This window comes from Onychostoma macrolepis, chromosome 22 (assembly GCF_012432095.1).
Source record: "Onychostoma macrolepis isolate SWU-2019 chromosome 22, ASM1243209v1, whole genome shotgun sequence".
Lineage (NCBI taxonomy): Eukaryota > Metazoa > Chordata > Actinopteri > Cypriniformes > Cyprinidae > Onychostoma > Onychostoma macrolepis.
The window spans coordinates 17,053,023-17,074,502 of NC_081176.1; the positions used below are offsets into that span (position 1 = coordinate 17,053,023).

At 34.7% G+C, this 21,480-nt stretch overlaps 1 protein-coding gene across 4 annotated transcripts in view; it reads right to left on the minus strand.

The window, feature by feature from the left end:
- lrp1ba (low density lipoprotein receptor-related protein 1Ba) overlaps nucleotides 1-21,480 on the minus strand; it is a 306,580-nt gene that overhangs the window by 50,702 nt on the left and 234,398 nt on the right. For all 4 annotated transcript variants that reach the window (XM_058759880.1, XM_058759883.1, XM_058759882.1 and 1 more), the window contains 10 exons: nucleotides 21,266-21,465; nucleotides 21,002-21,190; nucleotides 20,759-20,907; nucleotides 20,521-20,614; nucleotides 18,171-18,287; nucleotides 17,958-18,077; nucleotides 15,126-15,245; nucleotides 8,338-8,454; nucleotides 1,228-1,334; nucleotides 995-1,142 (listed from right to left, as the gene is read on the minus strand). In XM_058759880.1, coding sequence (XP_058615863.1) covers nucleotides 995-1,142; nucleotides 1,228-1,334; nucleotides 8,338-8,454; nucleotides 15,126-15,245; nucleotides 17,958-18,077; nucleotides 18,171-18,287; nucleotides 20,521-20,614; nucleotides 20,759-20,907; nucleotides 21,002-21,190; nucleotides 21,266-21,465 — 1,361 coding nt within the window. The remainder of the gene's footprint in view (nucleotides 1-994; nucleotides 1,143-1,227; nucleotides 1,335-8,337; nucleotides 8,455-15,125; nucleotides 15,246-17,957; nucleotides 18,078-18,170; nucleotides 18,288-20,520; nucleotides 20,615-20,758; nucleotides 20,908-21,001; nucleotides 21,191-21,265; nucleotides 21,466-21,480) is intronic.

The following is a 21,480-nucleotide window of genomic DNA, read 5'->3' on the forward strand; positions in this document are numbered from 1 at the left end:
ATATATATATATATGATTTAATAATAGTAGTTTTAATAAAAACAATAAAATAATGATTATTATTAAAATGTATATAATGTTAAATAATATGCAATATAATTATTTGATAATATTGATAATCATTTCAAAGAAAAAATAATTTAAATTGTTACAATTTAAATAAAATTTTAATAATTATTAAAATGAATTATTTTAATGAAAAATAGTATTTTATAATTATTAAATAAAATGAAATAGAATTGTATGTATGTATATATATATATATATATAATTTTCATTTAATAAATAAATATAGATACTGACTTAAATTTAAAGAAAAAAACAACTCTCGACTTCATTTTGACTTCAAAGCTCTGGGGAGGAGCGTAGCTTGCTATTGACATCACGGAGGAAGTGAATATTGAAAATCTATCTTGAGTAAGTGGATTTGCCATCTGTTCCTCAGGAACAGATGAAAGGGGAGATGAGAGGATGATATTTTGCCTCCTTATATAAATGCAGTGAAAGCATTACAGGTAGATGTTCTGGGTGCATGCAAATACTTGCAACAAAAGACAACATACTTCTTTTATAGCAACCTCTTTTAAAACATAAATTGGGCCGGAGTGTTTGCAGGTGTACCACACTTTCATCAAGTGTACTTAAGCAGTAGTTTTAGACTCTAGAGTCTATCGCTGAGGGAGGAACAAGCCGTTCCCTGCAATGAAACTCCTTAGGTGACATTTAAATGCAGAAGATGACAAATGTGGGGTCATTTTGCTGTTAGTTTTAAGCGGAAGTAGCTTAGCGGTTATAAATGAAAGCAGCAGGGTTTTTAGGTCGTGCAGTGATCTCCAGTCACCATTGTGTAGTCACAGGCCTATGATTCCCTTTGGATAAAAGGTGTCCGCTCGGTGACGTGATTATAGGAGTGCCAAGCTAGCTGTCTGGGAACAGCTTTGATCGTTTCTGGATCCGTTTGCATTATTTAAAGAGCGTGTGAAAGCACGCTAACCTGTCATGGCAGTGTTGGCAGGGCTGCAGTTGGCCTCATCTTCCCCGGTTTTACAGTCTTCCTGTCCATCACAGAGCCATTTGACTGAGATACAGAGATGATTCAGGCACTGGAACTGATCCTCGGAGCAGTGGCTCTCACAGCCTCTCTGAAAACACACGCACAGGATATCAGCACTCTAACAGGAACCAGATGAATGATGTTTAGCAATTGACGAATGTGGTGCTTGAAACCTCGTCAGAGTTATCGGTGCAGTCGAAGTCTCCGTCACAGCGGAAGCGTGAGGAGATGCACTCTCCATTGGCGCAGATGAAATTTTTCGAATTGCATGTTACTGGCTCTGAAAAGAGAAGGGAGAGAAAGACATGGATGGATTCAGAATTTGGACTTCTTTTACTATTGGAAGCAAGGACAGTGAAAGCGAAATAAGCTTTTGGCAGCAGTAAAACAAACAAATGGAAAAATGTTTTTGTATTGTTATGAACAGAAAGACACATCCAGACTTTCTTGGGTACGATCTGCCAGAAAGTCTAAGAAATGCCATGGAGAAAATGTGAAAATGAGAAAATGAGTGCAAGTAAATAAGAAAAAGATGAAAAAAACAGAATTGGTAAACGGACAACAGAAATAAAAGACAAACAAGTGAATACATGCAAACAAACAAAACGAATAAAATGAAATAACTAAAGAAAATCAGACATACGGAACAAACAAATAAGCAAAACAAGTGAACAGATAAATAACAGTAAACAAACAGAACAGTAAATAACCAAGCAAACAAAAAGACAGAGAATTAACAAACAAATGAAATAACAAAAATAAAAACAGAAATAAACAACTGAAAGGTTAAAGAACAAAAGAAAGACAGACGGAATGCATAAATGCATAAAAACATACAAAGAGAAAGAAAGGACTCAAAAGAAAGACCATGCACAAGACGGACAACATGAGGGAATAAATAAACAAACAAACAAAAGATGAAGACGAGAGACAGACAGACATAAGGAAAAACAAATAACAAACAAGTACATAAACAAACAAAAGAAAGACAGAAATAAAATGAGCGAAAAACAGAATTAAAGACAGAAAGAATGAGTGACAAAACTAAAACACACACAAACACAGAGAACAAACAAATAGGCAAACAAATTGAAAGAGATAAAATGAAAGTGAATGAGAAAACAAATGAAAGACTGAACAAAGGAAAGATTCAAAGTAGTAAGAAATGAACAAACAAACAAACAATTTAAAAGTAAGAAGCAATTAAAATAACACAATAGACACAATAAACAAGTAAAAAATATACAAAAAACTAATAAATACAAACATTAAAGAACAAAAAATAAGAGAAACAAATAGTTAAAAAAATAAAACATCCAAAGTGTGTGTGTGTATATATATATATTATTTTTTGTTTTGTTTTGTTTTTTATATATGTACATTTATAACACTATACTTCGTTTTATATTACCTTTGCATCAAATTACAAAAAAAAAATAAAAAATAGTTAATGCGAGGGAGTTTCTAATTCAGCATCTATAGGAGTGACGGTAAATGTGACATCATTCTCTCTTTTGACTATTGCCAGTCTCTTTCTATTTTTTCCCTTTTTTTAAAAAGTTGAGAAAAGACCATTGGGGAGTTTTTATTTTGCTATTTGAGCAAATGGGAATGCAAAAAATAAATATGATGTAATCCCCCATTCACTACTATAGAAGACTACCAAAACTATGACGACTTCCCCTGCTGAGAAAGGTCCATGGAAGATACAGACAAAATAAACAAAGATATTAAAATCAAGAAAGATACAAATAAACATGAAAGAAAGCAAGAAAGAACAGATGGAGCACAGATCTCCTTGATCACAATAAGTGAGCGCTGCTGTGTCACTCCTCTAACTCTATTATCAGTCTCTCTGCATCCGGCTCCAGCTCTCTGCAGATTATCTGCCCTGACATCACGACCCAATGAGAGCCTCCCAGTGATGTTTCTGTGTGAGGCTCCCAAGGTGAATCCAACAGAGGAAAAGAAATCGAACGTCTATCTGGTTTCACTCCTACCCAGCAAGTGAGAAAAAAGAGGGAATTCATCTCTAGATTATTAAGTGACCATATAGGAGTCATATTTTCTCTCTTATCAGATTGAAATCATGCAAAAATAGAACCTTTTGTACACAAATAGACTCTAAAATGTAAGTCGAGTCAAACAAACACTCTTCAGTAGCCTGTGTTCGTTAAGATTGTAAAAAACGGGCTCTAGGGAAATGCTGCATGCTGATACTGAATACATAAGATGTTTGTATTAGTGTCTGTTGTGATGTAGATCAGTGAGGGATCCGTGAGCTTGCTTTTAATTGAAAGAGATGGAGAGATTGATAGCAAAAGAATGAGAGAGCGGAAAAAAAAAGGGTAGGGAGACTGACTGCACATAAAATCACAGCTTATGAAATCTACAAGTCTGACGTGACAGCTGGGAAACCTTCAAGACAATGTTGATCTTTAGTAAATAATGCTGAGCCAACAGCTGCTTTAAACTGGCACTGATTTGTTTTGAGTAGGTTGTTCACCATCAAAAGTTTCAGACAAATGCCAACTAGTAGGTGCAAGCACAACTTCAAAGGAAAGGAGGTGGAAAAGAAGGACAGGATAGGAAATAAAGGGAAAGGGAAGGAGAAAGAGATAAAGAACAGGGGGAACAAGAGCAAGGACAGAACTGGCAAATGAATGAACTGCCAGACAAACAAAAGAAACAAAGACATTAAAACAACAGATAGAACAAACAAACAAAAGACAGAAAGGGGGGGGGGGATCAAAGAACGAGTGAATTAACGAATGAAAAACAAATGTATAGAATAAACAAACAACTGACAGATTAAACAGAACATAAGACACACAAAAGTAAAGCAAGTCAACAAATGAAAGACAGACAGAAAGCATAAAGGGAAAAATAAATAACTAAAATAAAGAAAGAAAAAAATAACAGGAAATTTAAATGAATGGAAGGAAAAGGAAAAATACAGGTAAAGGAAATGTACAGGAAATCTACAGGAAAATGTAAAGTAAAAGCGAATAATGGAAAAACTGAGGGGAAAGACAGTGAACAACAGGACAAGAAAGAGAAAAAAGGGAAGGGAAAGAGGGAGAGGAAAAGGACAGAGAAAGAAAAAAGGCAAAAAAATATCAAAGTATAGCTAAAGAAAAAACAAAGGAAAGGAAATGTACAGAAACAGGAATTGAAGGAAAAGGGATTAAAGAAGGGGAAAAGGTGAAAGAGCAAGAGGGAAGGAAAAGGAAAGGGGGAAAAGAAAGAAGAAAGGGAAGAAGGGAAGAAAATGAAAAGTAAAACAAAACAAAGGCAGTGAAAAAGAAAAGAAGTGAAGGAAAACGAGGGGAAAGGGAAGGAAAAAGGAAGAAATCCAAAGTAAGGCCAAATGAAAAACAAAGGAAAGGAAATGTAAAGTAAAAGGAAGTAAAAGAAAACAGGAAATATAAAGAGAAGACGATGAAGGGGAAGAGAAAAGGAAATGGAAAAAAGGAAAATGAAAGAAGAAAAAGATGAAAATGAGAAGTAAAACAAAAAAAAGTAAAGTAAAAGGAAGTAAAGGAAAATGAGGGGAAAGGGAAGGGGAAAAGGAAACTGATAGAAGTAAACAAAACAAAAGGAAAAACAAATGAAAAGAAAAGTAAAGTAAAAAGAAGTACAGGAAAGAAAAGGGGAAAGAAAAGGGAACAGGAAGTGGAAAAAAGAAAGGAAAGAAGTATTGAGGTGGAAATTATGCCATTGTGGTCTGCTTTCTGCTGCAAGCACAAGTCTGACTTACATCATGATCACATTTTGAATAAATGATGGCAGTGGCTCTGTAATCTAGTAAATAAATGGTCCGAGCTCACGCCACAGCAGAAAGGAAAAACAAAGCAACATACATGGCCGTTTATCACGGGAGCCGATGCCGGGAGCAACAGGAACGCTGCCATTAAAACCAAATTGCAGATCAGTGTGAGAGATCGATTCTGCCATTCAGTGGGACACTTTCTCCGCTGTCAATCAACAGCACAGGGCTGACAGAAAACATACAGCTGCACTCCAGCGGACGGTAGTTAGCAACATCCCGAGAAGACAGGAAAAATACCTGTCTGCATTTCAGGGAAATTGATATAATCACTACTTGGGCGACACATAAACTTCCAGCGCAATCAACACACAATCTCATTCTCACTGTGTTTCACTCTTGTTTGAAAGTGTGAAGCTAGAGGCTCAAGACACAGCTGAAGTGTGATGAGATCCACTGGGCTTTAGGAGCTCTTTGAGTACTGGAGAACTTGTTCTGTGTCTATATAATGACTCTGACATCAGGGGAAAAAAAGAGAATAAATATGGAGATTTGAGACAACAGTCACACACAGAGTGATGAAGCACTTTTGGATGCTGTTTGAGACCCATGTGCTCTTCAGAAGAAAAAGACGGCTCAGTGCCACACACTGACGCACCAGCGTTAGCTTGCAAATCCCTCTCTGAGGATCCGACATCTATGTGCCACACACTGTGGAGCGTGATATCAATCCTTTTTTTTTTTTTTTTTTTTAGAAACCCTGCAGTGCCTGTATGTCTAATTGTGTTAAGAGCCAAGTGTGATAAGAGGAACATATGAAAGCTGAATGTACTTAAATGTCAAAGCATTCAGATGTCAAAATAGACAAGAAGATTAGAGCATGATTACAGCATTAAACTAAACTACTGTAAACAAAGCAGAGCACATTGAAACTAAACAAAACAACAAAGAAAACTGAAACTAAACTAAATAATGAAACATGACAATGAAACTAAACACAACATAATGAAACCAAATAAAACAACAAAGCAAAGCACAATGTAACTAAACAACAAAATACAGCCCAATGAATCTAAACGCATGGTAACTAAACAACAAAACATGGCATAATCGAACTAAATAACAAAACAGAATACAATGAAACTATAAATAACACAATGAAGTGACGTAAACTAAATAACAAATCATCACAATGAAACTAAACAACAAAACAATGCACAATGAAACTAAAAACAACATAAAACTAAACAAAACAAAACAAAACAAAACAAAACAACAAAGCACAATGAAACTAAACAATTCAAGGTAATGAAACAAAACTAAACCAAACAAATTAAACACAGCACAATTAAACTGAACTAAAATAAATAACGGCACAAATATAACTAAACAATGAAGCACAACTGAACTAAACAAAACTAAACCAAACTAACTTAACTAAACTAAACGCAAAACAGCACAATGAAACAAAACAAAACAATGAAGCACAATGAAACTAAATAACATCATTATAAAACTAAACAAAATGAAACAAAAGTAACTAAACCACACAGCACAGCGAAACTAAACCAAACAAACGAAACACAGCACAATTACACTTAACTGTACTAAATAACAGCACAATAAAACTAAACAAAAGTAACTAAACAAAACTAAACCAAACAAACTAAATAACAGCACAATAAAACTAAACAAAAGTAACTAAACAACACAGTACAATGAAACAAAATGAAAGCAAACAAACTAAACTAAATAACAAAGCACAATTGACCATTCGCAAAGAGCTGGATTGACAGGCGATCTGACCAATCAGAACACGGATATTATGTGCCGCCGCTGCTATCCGCCATCTTGCCTGACAGCTACGGCCGGTCTCCATAGAAATCCATGTCAAAACGGGTAAAGAAAGATCGACTGAATTGAAACTTTTTCAATATAACTAAATATAAATATGTGCGGAGGGTTAAGCTGTGTTGTTGTTGGCTAAGGCTAAGGGACCACTTAGGCCTATATAAAAGCATCCAAAAAGCAGTTAAATACTGAGTGTTAAATAATAAAATAATATATGTTAAAACTCTATATCAGTGGTCACGAATCCAAATGCGGCCCACCATGCTGAATCAGGGCCGGCGCCAAGAGGGGGCATTCGCGGGCCGTGCCGAACTTGATCGATTTCAAGTGAAAGTGAAACCGGTAAAACAGCGCACATAAGAAAGCGATTGCACGCATTAGCAACTGCACGCGATCACGGATTGCAAAAAGAAACACCCATACGCTACTACGCAGCAATCATCCTTAATTACAGAAATGTGGCAAAACATCAGATTATTAAATTCGAAAGTGCTTTCCATATTTGGATCAAGGCTACATTTCTGCAATGTCGCGTGTCAAGTCACGCTTCCGTGCGCGTTTTACAGGCTGCAATTTACAATCGCAACTTGTGCTGTTACTCCTTTCGAGCAGAATTTCACAAAATTGGTCAGCTCCCGACAGCATCAGGTGTTTTATCAATGGTGAGTAGAATTATTTATTTATTTCAATATTTAGGCTATAAATAATATTTTAAATCTGGTTTGTTTGTATTGATGACGTAATATGTAAATGACACGCGTGCGGCCCGTGAGACTAGCACTAGGACCATAGTGCGGCCCGGTGAAAAAAAAGGTTGAGAACCACTGCTCTATATGCACATGTGCGCTCATCTGTTTTCAATGCAGCTAACCTTGCGTCACTTCATGTCATCTTTCCTCTCATTAAACTATCACAGGTCCCTTACTGCAAAAAGACGGTCACTGCGACACTGTTTCACGTTATACTGTTGTCTCAGAAAATATGTAAATGCACATGTCCAGTAGCTGCAGCTGTATCCCTTCTAGCCTTAACCACAAATCAGACAGAAGAGTAGTGATCTGTGATCTGTCACGACACATTGAAGAGTCACAAAGCGGTATTTATTGTTTGAATTTCTTTAAAAATGACTCCGTTTAAAAGCTGACGGTCTTGAGACCTTGCTTCATATCAGAAGTAACCTGCTCTGTCTGGTCTGTCGGTGTGTTGTCAGTTTCCTCTTTGCTCTGCGATGTATTTTTCACTGCGTGTGAACATGACGTGTAGTGTGAGAGCGGCATGTTTGTCGGTCATGGTAACAGTAACTAAGGGTCATTGCGAATGGTCAATTAAACTAAATAACAGCAAAACGAAACTAATCAAAACAACAATACATAGCACAATGACTAAACTAAACATGACACACTAAAACTAAAATAAAACCTACACAAGGCACAATGAAATTAATTAAACTAAATAACACAAAACAATGAAACTAAACGAAACAATACACATCACAGCAATAAAACACAAGAAACTACAGCAAAACAAAATACAAAAAAAAGAACACATTTGGATTTTGGTTGCATGTCACAGACAGCATCAACTACAGAGGACGTGCTTGTTAAACTATTCACTGCATAACTTTGTACAAGTTAAATAAGAGATTAAATGCAGGATCACGTACTGCAGTTCTCCTCGTCTGAATTGTCGCTACAGTCGCTCTGCCCATCACACCTCCAGTGGTCCGGTATGCAGTTGTTGTCCTTGCAGCGAAATTCATGCGGCCCACATGTCTTTTCATCTGCATACACAAACAAACAAAGCATTCATATGAATTTCCTCAATACAATTACTGTGTAAAACAAACAGGGATCTTGAGCTCTTAGATAAACTACACTATAATACGTTTTACTTTAAAAACTATTTTTACACAATATTGAGACTTTAAAAACTTTTTTTTTTTTTTTTGCAGTTTGTTTTATATATTGTTTTATATACCAACAAATGTTTACTCATGTTTTTCACAATGTTTTTTTTTTTTTTTTACTGTAAATGTAACACTTTTTTAAACTAAACTAAAAACGACGCAATGAAGCTAACATTTTTACAGCACAATGAAACAAAACAAAAACTAAACTACACTAAAATAATATTAAAACTAAACACGGCACAATGAAAAACTAAAGAACAAAACCGCGCAATAAAACAAACAAACAAAAAACAATGAAACTAAACAAAACTTCATAAATGATCTTATTAAATTTTTGCATTGAAAAACAACCCAGTGATGGTGACTTTTTCAGTTTATTTTAAGGTACAAAAGCATATTTTTGTATTTTGTTTTGTAGGTTGGTATATTAATATTTTACCAATAAAATTTACTTATTTACTACTGCTTACTAATTTTTAAAGTTTCCAGCAAACACACTGGCACAAAAAAAATCAAACTAAACATGGCACAAATTAAAGAACAAAAAAAAAAAAATCTAACTAAACTACATTTTGTAAAACAAATTATTTCATTAAAAAGGGATATGCATACCCCATGATAGTGACTTTATTTCAGATTAAGGTACAACTCATATGTTTGCAGTTTTGTAAGTTGTCATATTAATATTTTATCAATAAAGGTTAAATTTTTCCAGCAACTGCACCTGCCAGGTTTTTTTAACCTTAAATTTAACACTTTTTTTTTCTCCTTCAGAGAATCCCACAAGGCTGAATCAAAGGCACAATGGTGTAAATCACATTTCCTTGCTCTCAAATAATCAACATGCTAATCCGAGCTGATTTGAGTACAGGAAATCAGAAATGCAATTTCCCCTCATCTGAATGTCGGCGACGACTAATCCAACTATCATGAGAGATGATGAGAACATAATGCATGATTAATTGACAATCACAATGCTGTGTTTGAGTCCTAATTCCCCGACTTAAAATGACATTAAGAGAATTCTAATTTAGAAAGAACAAGGCTGGAATATTAAGATTTTCCCTCAAATAGCTTTAGGGCTCGAATCACCTTCAAGTTGGATGAAGAGAGAATTTCGCTCATTAAAACTTAATAGAAAATGAGAGTATGTTTTTACACTCAATTTTATATTTAAAGGAAGAAAACTTATCTGAATCAAGTCAAAATACTGAAAAATATCCAAATATTTACTAAATTTCAAAGAATTTTAAAGACAAGCAAACAAACGCAGCAGGTGTAATGAATGAATTCATTGTGTCATTGCATTTGTGTCAGTTTGTATGCTTTCAAAGAGCTACGGGCAGCGTTCTCAGCTAATTAGCTTTCGCCGATGTGCTGCCAACATGAGGCAGATCATGGTAAATAATTCAAAATAAATAAACTGGATCATGTGGTGATGTGAGAGGCCACATCCAACAAATTAAGAGTGGTGTTCAATGTGTCAGAGCGTGGCGGCATGCTGAATGTTTAATGAGAGCTCAATGCATCCGTCCATTCTTCTGAAACAACAATAATGTGGATCTTTAGTCGTGACTCGGCAAAACACACGGAACCAGTGCTCAGCCATTCAAATCAGAACAACCAATGAGAACACAATGAAGAAGAAGAAGAAAAAACATTCATATCACTCCTCATAACAAAAGTACCTCAGTATAACACTCAAGAAAAACATTTTAGCATTAGGACAATCATAACCTCCCCACTTAATGCTACCTGTTGACACAAGTTTGAAAAAAAAAAAGTACATAATACATAACAATATTTTTCAATGTCTGATGCCATTGCCAGAAATTAAAGAGAAGTGACTGAAAAAAAAACAACAATAATTTAAATAATTAGTTGGAATATTTTAATAATTGTTTAAAATATTACAAATATTTGAACTTTTTTTATTACTTCTCAAAACAAACCAACTACAATAAAATAACACAAACTACAACAGCAATTAAAGAGAAGTGACTGAAAAAGAATGATATTACATTTTATTGGCATTATATTTTAGTGTAAGATAAAACTATTTAATTCCATTCATATTTACACAAACTTCAAACAACAAATATGTTGAATAATTGTTAAAATAATATATAAATACAAATAATTGTTAAAATATTAATAATACAATTATTTAATAATAATAATAATATTAGTAGTAGTAGTAGTAGTATTATTATTATTATTATTATTAATAGTTTTTTTTTACTGAATGAATAATTTTTAAGTTGATGAACAAAACAAAAACAAAATAAAACAAAACAAAAAATAAAAACAAAACCCCAGCATTGTAAAATCCAGTCCATTGCACTCAGTCTATCCATTTTCCAATGCCCATTTCCATCAAAAGTTCTGGTCCCCTTTTCATCTCTGTCACCCTGTCAATATGCCATATCAATGTTTCTTTGTATCTTATGCAGCCACTAGTGGATACGTTTCATCTCTTTAGGAAATGCCTCGGTTCCAAAGAGATGTAAGCAACTTATTGATTTTTTGAAGATGAAGCTCCACTCCACTGATGGACATTCAGACCGACACTTAGGGAACGTCCTCATGGTTAAAAATCAATACAGTATTATGCTGGGTTAATGTGAATATTCCATTATATCCTCTCAATTATGTAAAGTGCAGGAGTGAGTTGTGTATCTAGGGAAATCCAATACATCCTCCAGAACAACAATATGGTCCAAATCCAAACACAATTCCATCACTCGAAGAGAAAGAAAAAAACTCACTGAAAATTTTTCAGATTTTAAGAACATTATAATCCTCACACTTTTGTCGGATATTTAGACAATTATTATTATTATTATTATTAAAATTACTAAAATACAAATTATGTATGATTAAAATAAATAAGTAAAAAAGATTCAAATATTATAATATATAAAATGTATATTTACTCACAATTACATCAAAATATATTGAATATTTATCGAGAAAGAGAAATATATAGTTTTAAAACAGTTTAATAATTATTGACATTTTTGTAAACTTTTGAAGTTTAATAATAGTTTTGTAAACGATTATTATTATTATTGTTATTATTATTATAACTAATAAATATCATAATAAATATTATTTATTGAGATTACAATATTAATTCAATATGTAATTCATATATAAATAATGAACAGTTTAGTAATTATCAACATTATTATAATCACCAATTATTATAATAATAAACAATGATATAAATAAATAAATAAACACTCAAACAAGCAAACAAATAAACAAACAAACAATTACTGATATTCTAAACATTTCATGATGCAATATTTATATAATTAAGTGGAATACTTTAATAGTCATTTACAATTATTAAAAAAACTAAACAAAAAAAACATATATAGAAATAGCTCAACTCATTATTATAATTAGTATCACTAATTGCAACTGCAATAATTGTAATCATTAATTGTAATTGTACTCGACTTCAAGAACATAAACCTCACACTTCTGTCCGATACTGGACTAAATAAAAAATATTAAAATACAATTATTAAAAAAATCTATTTTGCATTATTATTTTGCATTAATATTTGCATTATTATATAATTATAATTCAAATAATCAATTTAAAAATAATTCATGACAATAAAAACTATTTAAATATTGCGACATTATAATCATTCAAAAATGTAAAAACAAAACAAACCTAATGAGTCCTTTGAGAAATGAAAAGAAAAAGAAAAGAAAAGAAAAGGAAAAAAAAAAAAAACCTTTTTCAATTGTATAATTGTAGCCATGACAGGTCAGGAAAAATTTAATTCTGCCCTACCAGACAACTTTGCACGCAACTTAAAAGTATATTTCCGTGACTAAAACGCATCAGTATGTTTTGAAGAACACTACTGCAGTGGAAAACTTTCTCCAAAGTCCCAAACGACAAAATTATGTCAAACTTCAGCTTACTTCCTTCTTGCAATGTGCCAAACTTCCCCAGTAATGAAAGCCAGTGGGTTAGTTGGTCCCTTGGAGAGGTGGACGTTAACTGAGATTCAGTGCTGAACGGAAATGGACTACTTGAAAATGAAAACTATTTTGTTTTATAATGATGGATTGATATAAAGTTTAAAAAAAAAAAAACGATTTACAAGACAATTTGTAACTACGATGTCACCTGATGTACTTGACAGCCATTAAAGCTGCACAGAGAAACATTACCAGCAATAATGTGAGGACGTCCTTCAAAACGCTAAACGACACTGACATAAAGGACACACATAAGAAGTATTTTTGTTCAAGACGTGAGGACTTTAAAGTTTAAAGTCAACACTAAGCAATCTTGAGCACATCAGCTTTATAATATAAAGTCCTTTTCGTCCCGAAAAGTGCATCAAAACAGAACACAAGCTTTCTTTATTATTAGACCACGATCCTCCTGTCTGTAACCTTTACTAGATATAATTCCATAATACTCCTCCAAAAGTACTGGGAAACCTTTGACTAGTTTCACAATGCGATTATCATTGGGAGTATTATATATATATATATATATATATATATATATATATATATATATATATATATGTGTGTGTGTGTGTGTATGTATGACTTATGGATTCTTTAATTGTATCGTTTAATATAACTGTTATATAGTTTCAAAATAAATGTAAACTACATTAGTCTTTTTTTTTGTATATTTTAAAACGTATTTTTAAAGTCATTCATAGTGATGAATTATTTTACTATTTCTTCCATTCTATTTGGAATTATTCCATTATTTGGGATAAAATATTTTCATATATAAATATAAAATATAAAATTGAATATCAAATATAAAAAGCTAAATATAGTAAATATATTTGGAAAAGAAATAATAATAATATATATTATATATAGTATTGTATATTGTATATACACACAGTGGGGAAAAAAAAATTATTTGATCCCCTGCTGATTTTGTAAGTTTGCATAAAAAAAAAAAAATATATAGAGGATTATCATTTGGTCAAATAAGTATTGGATCCCCAAGCAAACCATGACTTAGTACTTGGTGCAGAAACCCTTGTTGGCAATCACAGAGATCAGACGTTTCTTGTAGTTGGCCACCAGGTTTGCACACATCTCAGGAGGGATTTTGGTCCACTCCTCTTTACGGATCCTCTCTAAATCATTAAGGTTTCTTAGCTGTCTCTTGGAAACTCAAAGTTTCAGCTCCCTCCACAGATTTTCTATAGGATTAAGGTCTGGAGACTGGCTAGGCCACTCCAGGACTTTAATGTGCTTCTTCTTGAGCCACTCCTTTGTTGCCTTGACTGTATGTTTGGGGTCACTGTCATGCTGGAAGACCCATCCATGACCCATCTTCAGTGTTCTGGCTGAGGTTCTCGTCCAAGATTTTACAATACATGGCCCCGTCCATTTGCCCCTCAATGTGGTAAAGTTGTCCTGTCCCCTTAGCTGAAAAACAGCCCCAAAGCATGATGTTTCCACCTCCGTGCTTGACTGTAGGGATGGTGTTCTTGGGGTGATAGTCAGCATTTCTCTTCCTCAAAAAACGACGAGTCGACTGTGACTCTCAATCCATTGCGGCGTAGTGTGTTACCAAAGTTTTGCTTGGTGATTGTGGTCCCAACTGCCTTGCTATATTTAATAGAAGTTGTATATTTATACATTTTAAAATGTATTTTTTCCACTATTTCAAATTATTCCACTATTTAAGATACAAAAATATATATTCATCATTATCATATCATATTTATAAAATAATAATCTATCTATCTATCTATACAAAATGTATATCAAAAAAGTAAATACATTTGAAATAGAAGTTATTTTTTATTTTATATTTTGTAATAAAGTTGCAATATAATTCAAATGTTCAATTCATTATTAAATTATTAAAAATACTAAATAATAATTATTAAATTATAGTAATTATTATTATTATGTTTATACTTATTAAAGTATCAGATAATGAGCTCAACAACATGCATCACGTCAAAATTGATAGTTAAATAAGTGAGAAGTCTCAATTAACAACTTCTGAACAATAATCACTTCCCCTGGAATAGTTACACGTCCTCTACAAACCAAAGCAGCTGCTTTACTTGACACGTGAAACACTGCTCTGCTAAAACACAGAAAAAACAGAATCTGCATAATTATAGCACACTAAATCATCCATTTTGGGCCCAATGGAGAAGACTAATCGGTTAGCTGCTCATAAAGCAAACACAATGCAACCTGACAACGCTTGCCCTGAGAAAACGTTAGCGCTCGGGTGAGCGGTTTCCGGCGAAATGTCTCTTAGCGCGCTAGCACATCCACAAAACCCCAAAATTAGTGTAGGAACTCCAAGAAGTCGGTTATGAAAGCGAGCAGAAGCTATCTTTATTCATCTGTGTCAGTCCTCGGGGCAAACAGTCGGTGCAAAATTAAAGCAAATGGAATGTTTTAGGAGTTCAGACCAGCTGAAATTTCTCACGCTGAATTTTAACGAGGATATTTATGGACGGTGATGATGAGCGTGAGGTAATGCGTGGTGACGGCGAGCGACTCACCGCAGTTGGCCTCGTCCGAGCCGTCGGCGCAGTCGGGGTCCTCATCACACACCCACAGCTTGGAGATGCAGTGCATTGTGGTCTTGCATTGAAACTGGGACGGCGAGCAAGTGTTCTCGGCTGGAGATGTGGAGAGAAGGAGATCATGTGATCAAAACTTTGAGAAGTTCAGTTGACAAACCACAGAATAACTTTTTCGTTAAGTTTTAGATCCGATTTTAGAGCTACTTTATGGAATCCAACAGTTTGTCGAGGCTTTATTCTGCTGTGCAAGTAGAACCATAAAGAATCAGTAACAGACTGCAGAAAACTGTGCTTTGATCTTCCCACAAACCCTCAGAAATGAAGCCATGGATTGTGCATAATAACAGGAACGTTGCTCGCAGCAGGCGATCTGAGGTCCGACAGTGATTGTCTTGCAGTTGATTGTATATAAGGAGGTGAATTTGAACACAAGCGCTGATTTGATGGCTGTAGCAGCGGCGCTTTAAATGAGATGAATTAAGAGACAACATTTCTCAATTTTTGGGTGGGGGGGCAACTGTTATGGTAAAATATGGCTCTTGGAATATTATTTTTTTCCTGAGTGGTGGCACTAGTAACTTTTTATTTTGTAATGTTTTTATTTTAATTATAATAAATACATAAAATGCAAAAAAACAAAAAAACAAAAAAAAAACGTGTGTGTGTGTGTGTGTATGTATTTTTTTTTCACATTAGTGTAATTATAATTTGAATTATACAGTTATATATCATTTTTATTTTAATTATTATGAATGCAATGTAAAATGATTTCTGTCACATTTCATTACTTACACATACACACAAGAATTTCCCAATAATGTAAAATTAATAAAAGCAATATATTAAACTTTCATATATATATATATATGTAAATATGTAAATAATAATAATATATAGTAGTAAACGATGATCATAATAAATCATAATAATAATAAGAACTATTTCTTAAGTACAAAATCAGCATATTAAAATAATTTCTTAAAGATCAAGTGACACTGATGACACAAGTAATGATGCTGAAAATTCAGCTTTGTTGTCACAGTAATAAATTGCATTTTTAAATATTTAGCATATTTAATATATAAAATATTTAATATTTTTTTTAAATGTATGAATATTTAATGATATTTCACAATATATACTGTTTTTACTGTGTTTTTCACCAAATACAGTAAATGCAGCCTTGGTGAGCACAAAAAAACAAACAAACATAAAAAACATAAAACATAAATAAATGGTAATGATTACAAATTTTGTCTGATAGTGGACATATTTATACACCTAAGTATATGTATATATTATATATTATACAATAATATTGAAGAATGTCTTTTTAAAATAACTTTAAAATGTAAGTAATAAAATAATGAATAATGTAGTCTAACATATTACAGATATCTCTTTATTATTATTATAGTTTAAATAATGTGTGTCTTTTTAAAAGAGTGGGTTTTGTTCAAAATATGCTGAAAAAAAAAAAAAAAAACTAAATCTAAAAAATTAATTTTACAGTCTTTATACATAATACACCATGCTGCTTTGTTTCTTTTACTTTTGAATTTGAGGTTAAATTTTGGTTAATATAACACATATTCCTAGATAACTTTTTTTAAGGTCCACCTGGATTCAATTCTGAACATTTTATACTTCCTCTAAGTGTGATTAATTCATGATAAAACAAGTAAAACAAGACTGTACCCTGGTGGTCTGAGTAACCGCAACTTTTTTCCCCTCACATCTCCGTTTTCAGACCGCTGTGCGCTAAGCTAAGCTAAGCCTAGACCCGACATTCCCAACAGTGGAGCAGCAATCCTGACCCACAGCGCTCTCCCTCCTTTGGGGGTAGGTCTAAAGCCGGCCTCTAATGCCATGCTCCATATGCGATTATCCCTGTTAAACCCTCCCTCTGTTTGGCTAATCAGTGCCCAGGGCTGAGCTCAGCTCCCCTGGATCCAAGACGCCGTCAGACCCCCTCAAAAGCCTCTTAGAGTTCTGGGGACCCTCCAGGCTCCGTCCCATGCAATGCTGTTAATTATTTACCTCGATTTTTACTTCTATCTTTCTGATTCTCTCTCGGAGAAGACATGCAGCTTCTCTTCTGCGCTCTCCCATAAGGGCGTACCAGAACCGGGCGTCTTATCAAAGCCCAGCCAGATACTCCACTCTAGGGAGGAGTGAGAAATTAGGCCCCTGCTGTGACTTCAAATGGAGGATTCAGATCTGAGCGAGAGCATTAACTTCAGCCAGTCTCCTGTACTGCCACCTAAAATAAGTCTTGCATTTGGACTAGGATTCAAATCCCTGTCGCACAAAGTAATGATTACTCCAGCCTGATTTCTGAAGGTGACACAAGACGGCTTCTTTGCTTCCTGGTTAGCAAGTCTACCTCGCTTTCTTTTTTCTCATTTCACACCTTTCTTCTCGCTGTCGGTGTCCTAAATTCCCCTCGAGCAATTCCTTCTGCAGCCGAGGAATGAGAAAACAAAACAAAACTTTGGGCAATGTTTACCAGGCTCCTCGCTTGGCACTTTTCTCATCAGCCGATTCAAAGTTCTCAAACATTTTGTTGAATCTGTCTTGAGTTTGACCTTCACGAGCCAATAAACACATTCAGAAGTCATAAAGAAGGAGATTTCATCTATTTCCGACCTCTCTCGCTCTCATTTTCTGGTTGTTTTGCCTCTCTTCAAGGGAAAACTAACTCAGTAGGAACTTTTGCTGAGATTCTTTGAGGAACGATGAACACTAATGGCGTTCACTGCCGTTGATGTCAAATCTGAGCGAGAGAAAAAAATGAGACTCTCTTACGGCAGTCGGTTTCATCTTCACCATCTCCGCAGTCATCTTGTCCGTTACAGCGCAGGTTTATAGGGATGCACTTCTGCCGGTGAGTGCACTTAAACTGGCCAGACAGGCAGATGTATGAGTCTGAAAGCAAATGCAAACAAGGATATCACTGTATGATGCATCATACTGCATTATGCTTGGTCTCCATTTATCTATCCATCAATCTATAATTACCACAGTTGGCTTCATCAGAGTTGTCTCCGCAGTCGTTCTCTCCATCACAGATGAAGGGAGGGAGGGCACACAAACCCGTTCCGCACTGGAACCTTCCGGGCTGGCATTTAAACTCCGCTGTAAACAAAAGAGAGAACAAATGAGTAAAACAACCAAGAAAGAAAGAAAGAAAGAACTAACACAAGACAGAAAAATAAAGAGTGGATGAACAAGTATAAAAATAAACAAAAAAAACAACAGAAGCAGTAAAACAAAAAACAAACGGAAGAAGGACAGACAAAGCAAAAAGGCAAACAGAATGAACAAACAAAAAGATGAAAGAAGCCAGAAAGAAAACAAATGAAAAACAGACATAAACAAACTCATGGAAAAGGGCAGAACAAAGAATGAATACACAAACAAGGGAATAACCAAATGAAAGAAAGACATATACAAATAAAGAAAATGTAAGACAGACAGAAAAGGTTGAAGGACAGAAAGACAAACAAAATAAATAAATAAAAAGCAAATAAGAAAAAATTAAATAAAACAAGCACAAACAAAGGTTCAAAGACAGGCATAATGAACAAGCAAATTCAGAAATGAAATAGGAAAGAATGAGTGAATGAACAAGTAAATAAACAAATGAAAGGCAGATACTGAAAGATGGAAATACATACAGGATAAACAAACAAGAACAAATAAACAAAGAGACATTAAAAAATGAAATACAGCAATAAATGTCTGAATAAACAAACAAACAGAACAAAGTGATCAAAATAAAAACATAAAAGTTGAAAGACACAGATAAAACAGAACAAAACACAGGCAGAAAGCCAGACAGATATACTGCACAGAAAGAACATACTATAGAAAGGGGCCTTTCTTTTTTTTCCTGGAGTCTTTTGTTCATTGTTAGCTTTGACATCTCTTTAGCATCTAAAGGTGCGATAAACTTCCTTTCGAGATAAATACTTCACAAAACCTGATCCATCTCTGCAGCTCTTTGCAGTGAATTAGACTATTCACCTCTCAATCAAACAAGTACAAGCACATAAGTAATGACCCATACAATGGCATATTCAACGAAGAAACACTTGAATATAACCTTGATGACAGACAAATCTTTATTCAAAAATAATTACTCAATGAACCGGAGAAGAAAATTACAGGAAAAAATTGTCACAAAAAGATTTTCCTGTCCTCAACTCATGAGACAAATGGCTCAAGTGTCTAAAGGATTTTTCTTTCAGTTGAGCTTAAAAAAAATTACATTTGATTGTGGAGTCACTTTAAGACATGCATTTTCCTTACTATACTCGAAGTTCACAAATACAGGGAATTAGTGGGAACAAATCTCAACCTAGGGAGCTTTCTTTTTGTCTACAGTAAACAAAGACGCAAATCAGAAGCAATTCCAACAGAGTTTGATGTTAGCATGTTGCTAAACTAACATCACAACATTAAAGGGATAGTTTGCCCAAAAATGAAAATTCTGTCATTAATTACTCACCCTCATGACGTTCCAAACCCGTAAGACTTTCGTTCATCTTCAGAACTCAAATTAAGATATTTTTAATGAAATCTGAGCGCTCTTTGACGAGAATACGTTTTGTGCACAAAGAAAACAAAAATAACGACTTTATTCAACAATTCCTCTCCTCCAAATCACATATCCCACCATTATCAAGAGTACCATGATGCATTCGCATTGCTTTCCTCTGCATGTAAACAAGCCCCAGTGCAGGCTTGTTCTACGTCAGCAGCTTCATGCACATGCGTTGTTAATGTGCAGAGGCAATCTCGATAATGTTGGTAAAAAGTAACTTCGTAAAATTACGTTTGAACCACTGATATCACATGGACTGTTTTACCAATGTTCTTGCTACCTTTCTGGGTCTGGGAACATTCTCGGAAAACAACTCGAATTTCATCAAAAAATATCTTAATTTGTGTTTAGAAGATAAATGAAGGTCTTACGGGTTTGGAACGACATGAGGGTGAGTAATTAATGACAGAATTTTCATTTTTGGGGAACTATCCCTTTAATAAACTCTAAAAATGTCAATTAGGCCAGACAGTGTTAAATAAAATACATTTATAATTGGCACATCTTTCGCTTTGTCTGCCATCTTGGAAACCTTTTTGCACTTGTTGAATTGCATTCTGTTATGGATACATGCAATGCCACCTTCGAATTTGGCCAAAAAACATATTGTAGAAGATAACTCAGTCCAAAACTCATCAATGACCTCTTAGATGGCTCTTTAGGTAGGCAGCTAACTAGATCTTGAGTTTTATAGGCACTACATTCACATTTTTTCAATGGCTTAACCAGTTTGGCTGATTGCCACCATGTTTGGTTACTTACGGCAATCTGCCGGCTCATCAGATCCGTCTCCGCAGTCGTCCACGGTGTCGCACTTCCACCAGAAGGGAATACACTCATCCGTACCACAGCGAAACTACACACACAGAGAAACAACCTCTTGAACAACTATTTATTGAGTAGCAGACTGGATATAATTGGTAGTTGAAAGCGGTGCCAAGAGTAGTAGAGCTACGGCGAAACCCTTATTCTGGCTCCTGAGGTAATTATGAAGTCACACCTGGCTGGCGGTGCAGTTAGACAGACAGGTTTTGTTGTCGTTTGCCAGGTAGAAGTGTGTAGGGCAAGCGCACTTGTATCCCCCACCAGGGGAAAGAAGGCATAGGTGACTGCACCCTCCATTAGTCACCTGACACTGATGCTTTGGCACTGAGGACAAACAACAAACAATAAGAAACAAGCCCGAAAAAACATGACTCTAGCACAAAAAGTCAACTGAAGACTGAGTTTCTCGCTGTAATACCATCAGGCTGTCGGAGTGGATGGTAGACTTTAATGTCTCGAATGGTTTGCCAGGAGCTGAGGAGTTCTGTATGTTGGCCACCAGACGTCTTGTGCGAGCGGCTGAGGGTTTTTGACTTCTGGTCGCTCCAGTAGATGAAGTCCTCAAAGAGTGTGAGACCGGTTATGCCACCTATGTCCTTGATTGGGACTGGAAATTGGGATTGAGAGATGTTACTGAGGACAATTCGAAATGAGACTACATTCGAAACAAGGCGAAACTTACCTTTGTATCTTTTTGTACCATCCATGTTCGAAAACAAGATATGGTTCTCATCAGCCCAGTAGATCCTTTTGTTGATGTGGTCAATGGTCAAGGCTGAGGGAGCACGTATTTCTGTATCGATTATGACACGTGGCTTGCTGCCGTCCATTCCAATCCGTCCAATTTGGGGCTGCTCGCAGCAGTCGATCCAGAACACATATCTAAGGCACCATGGG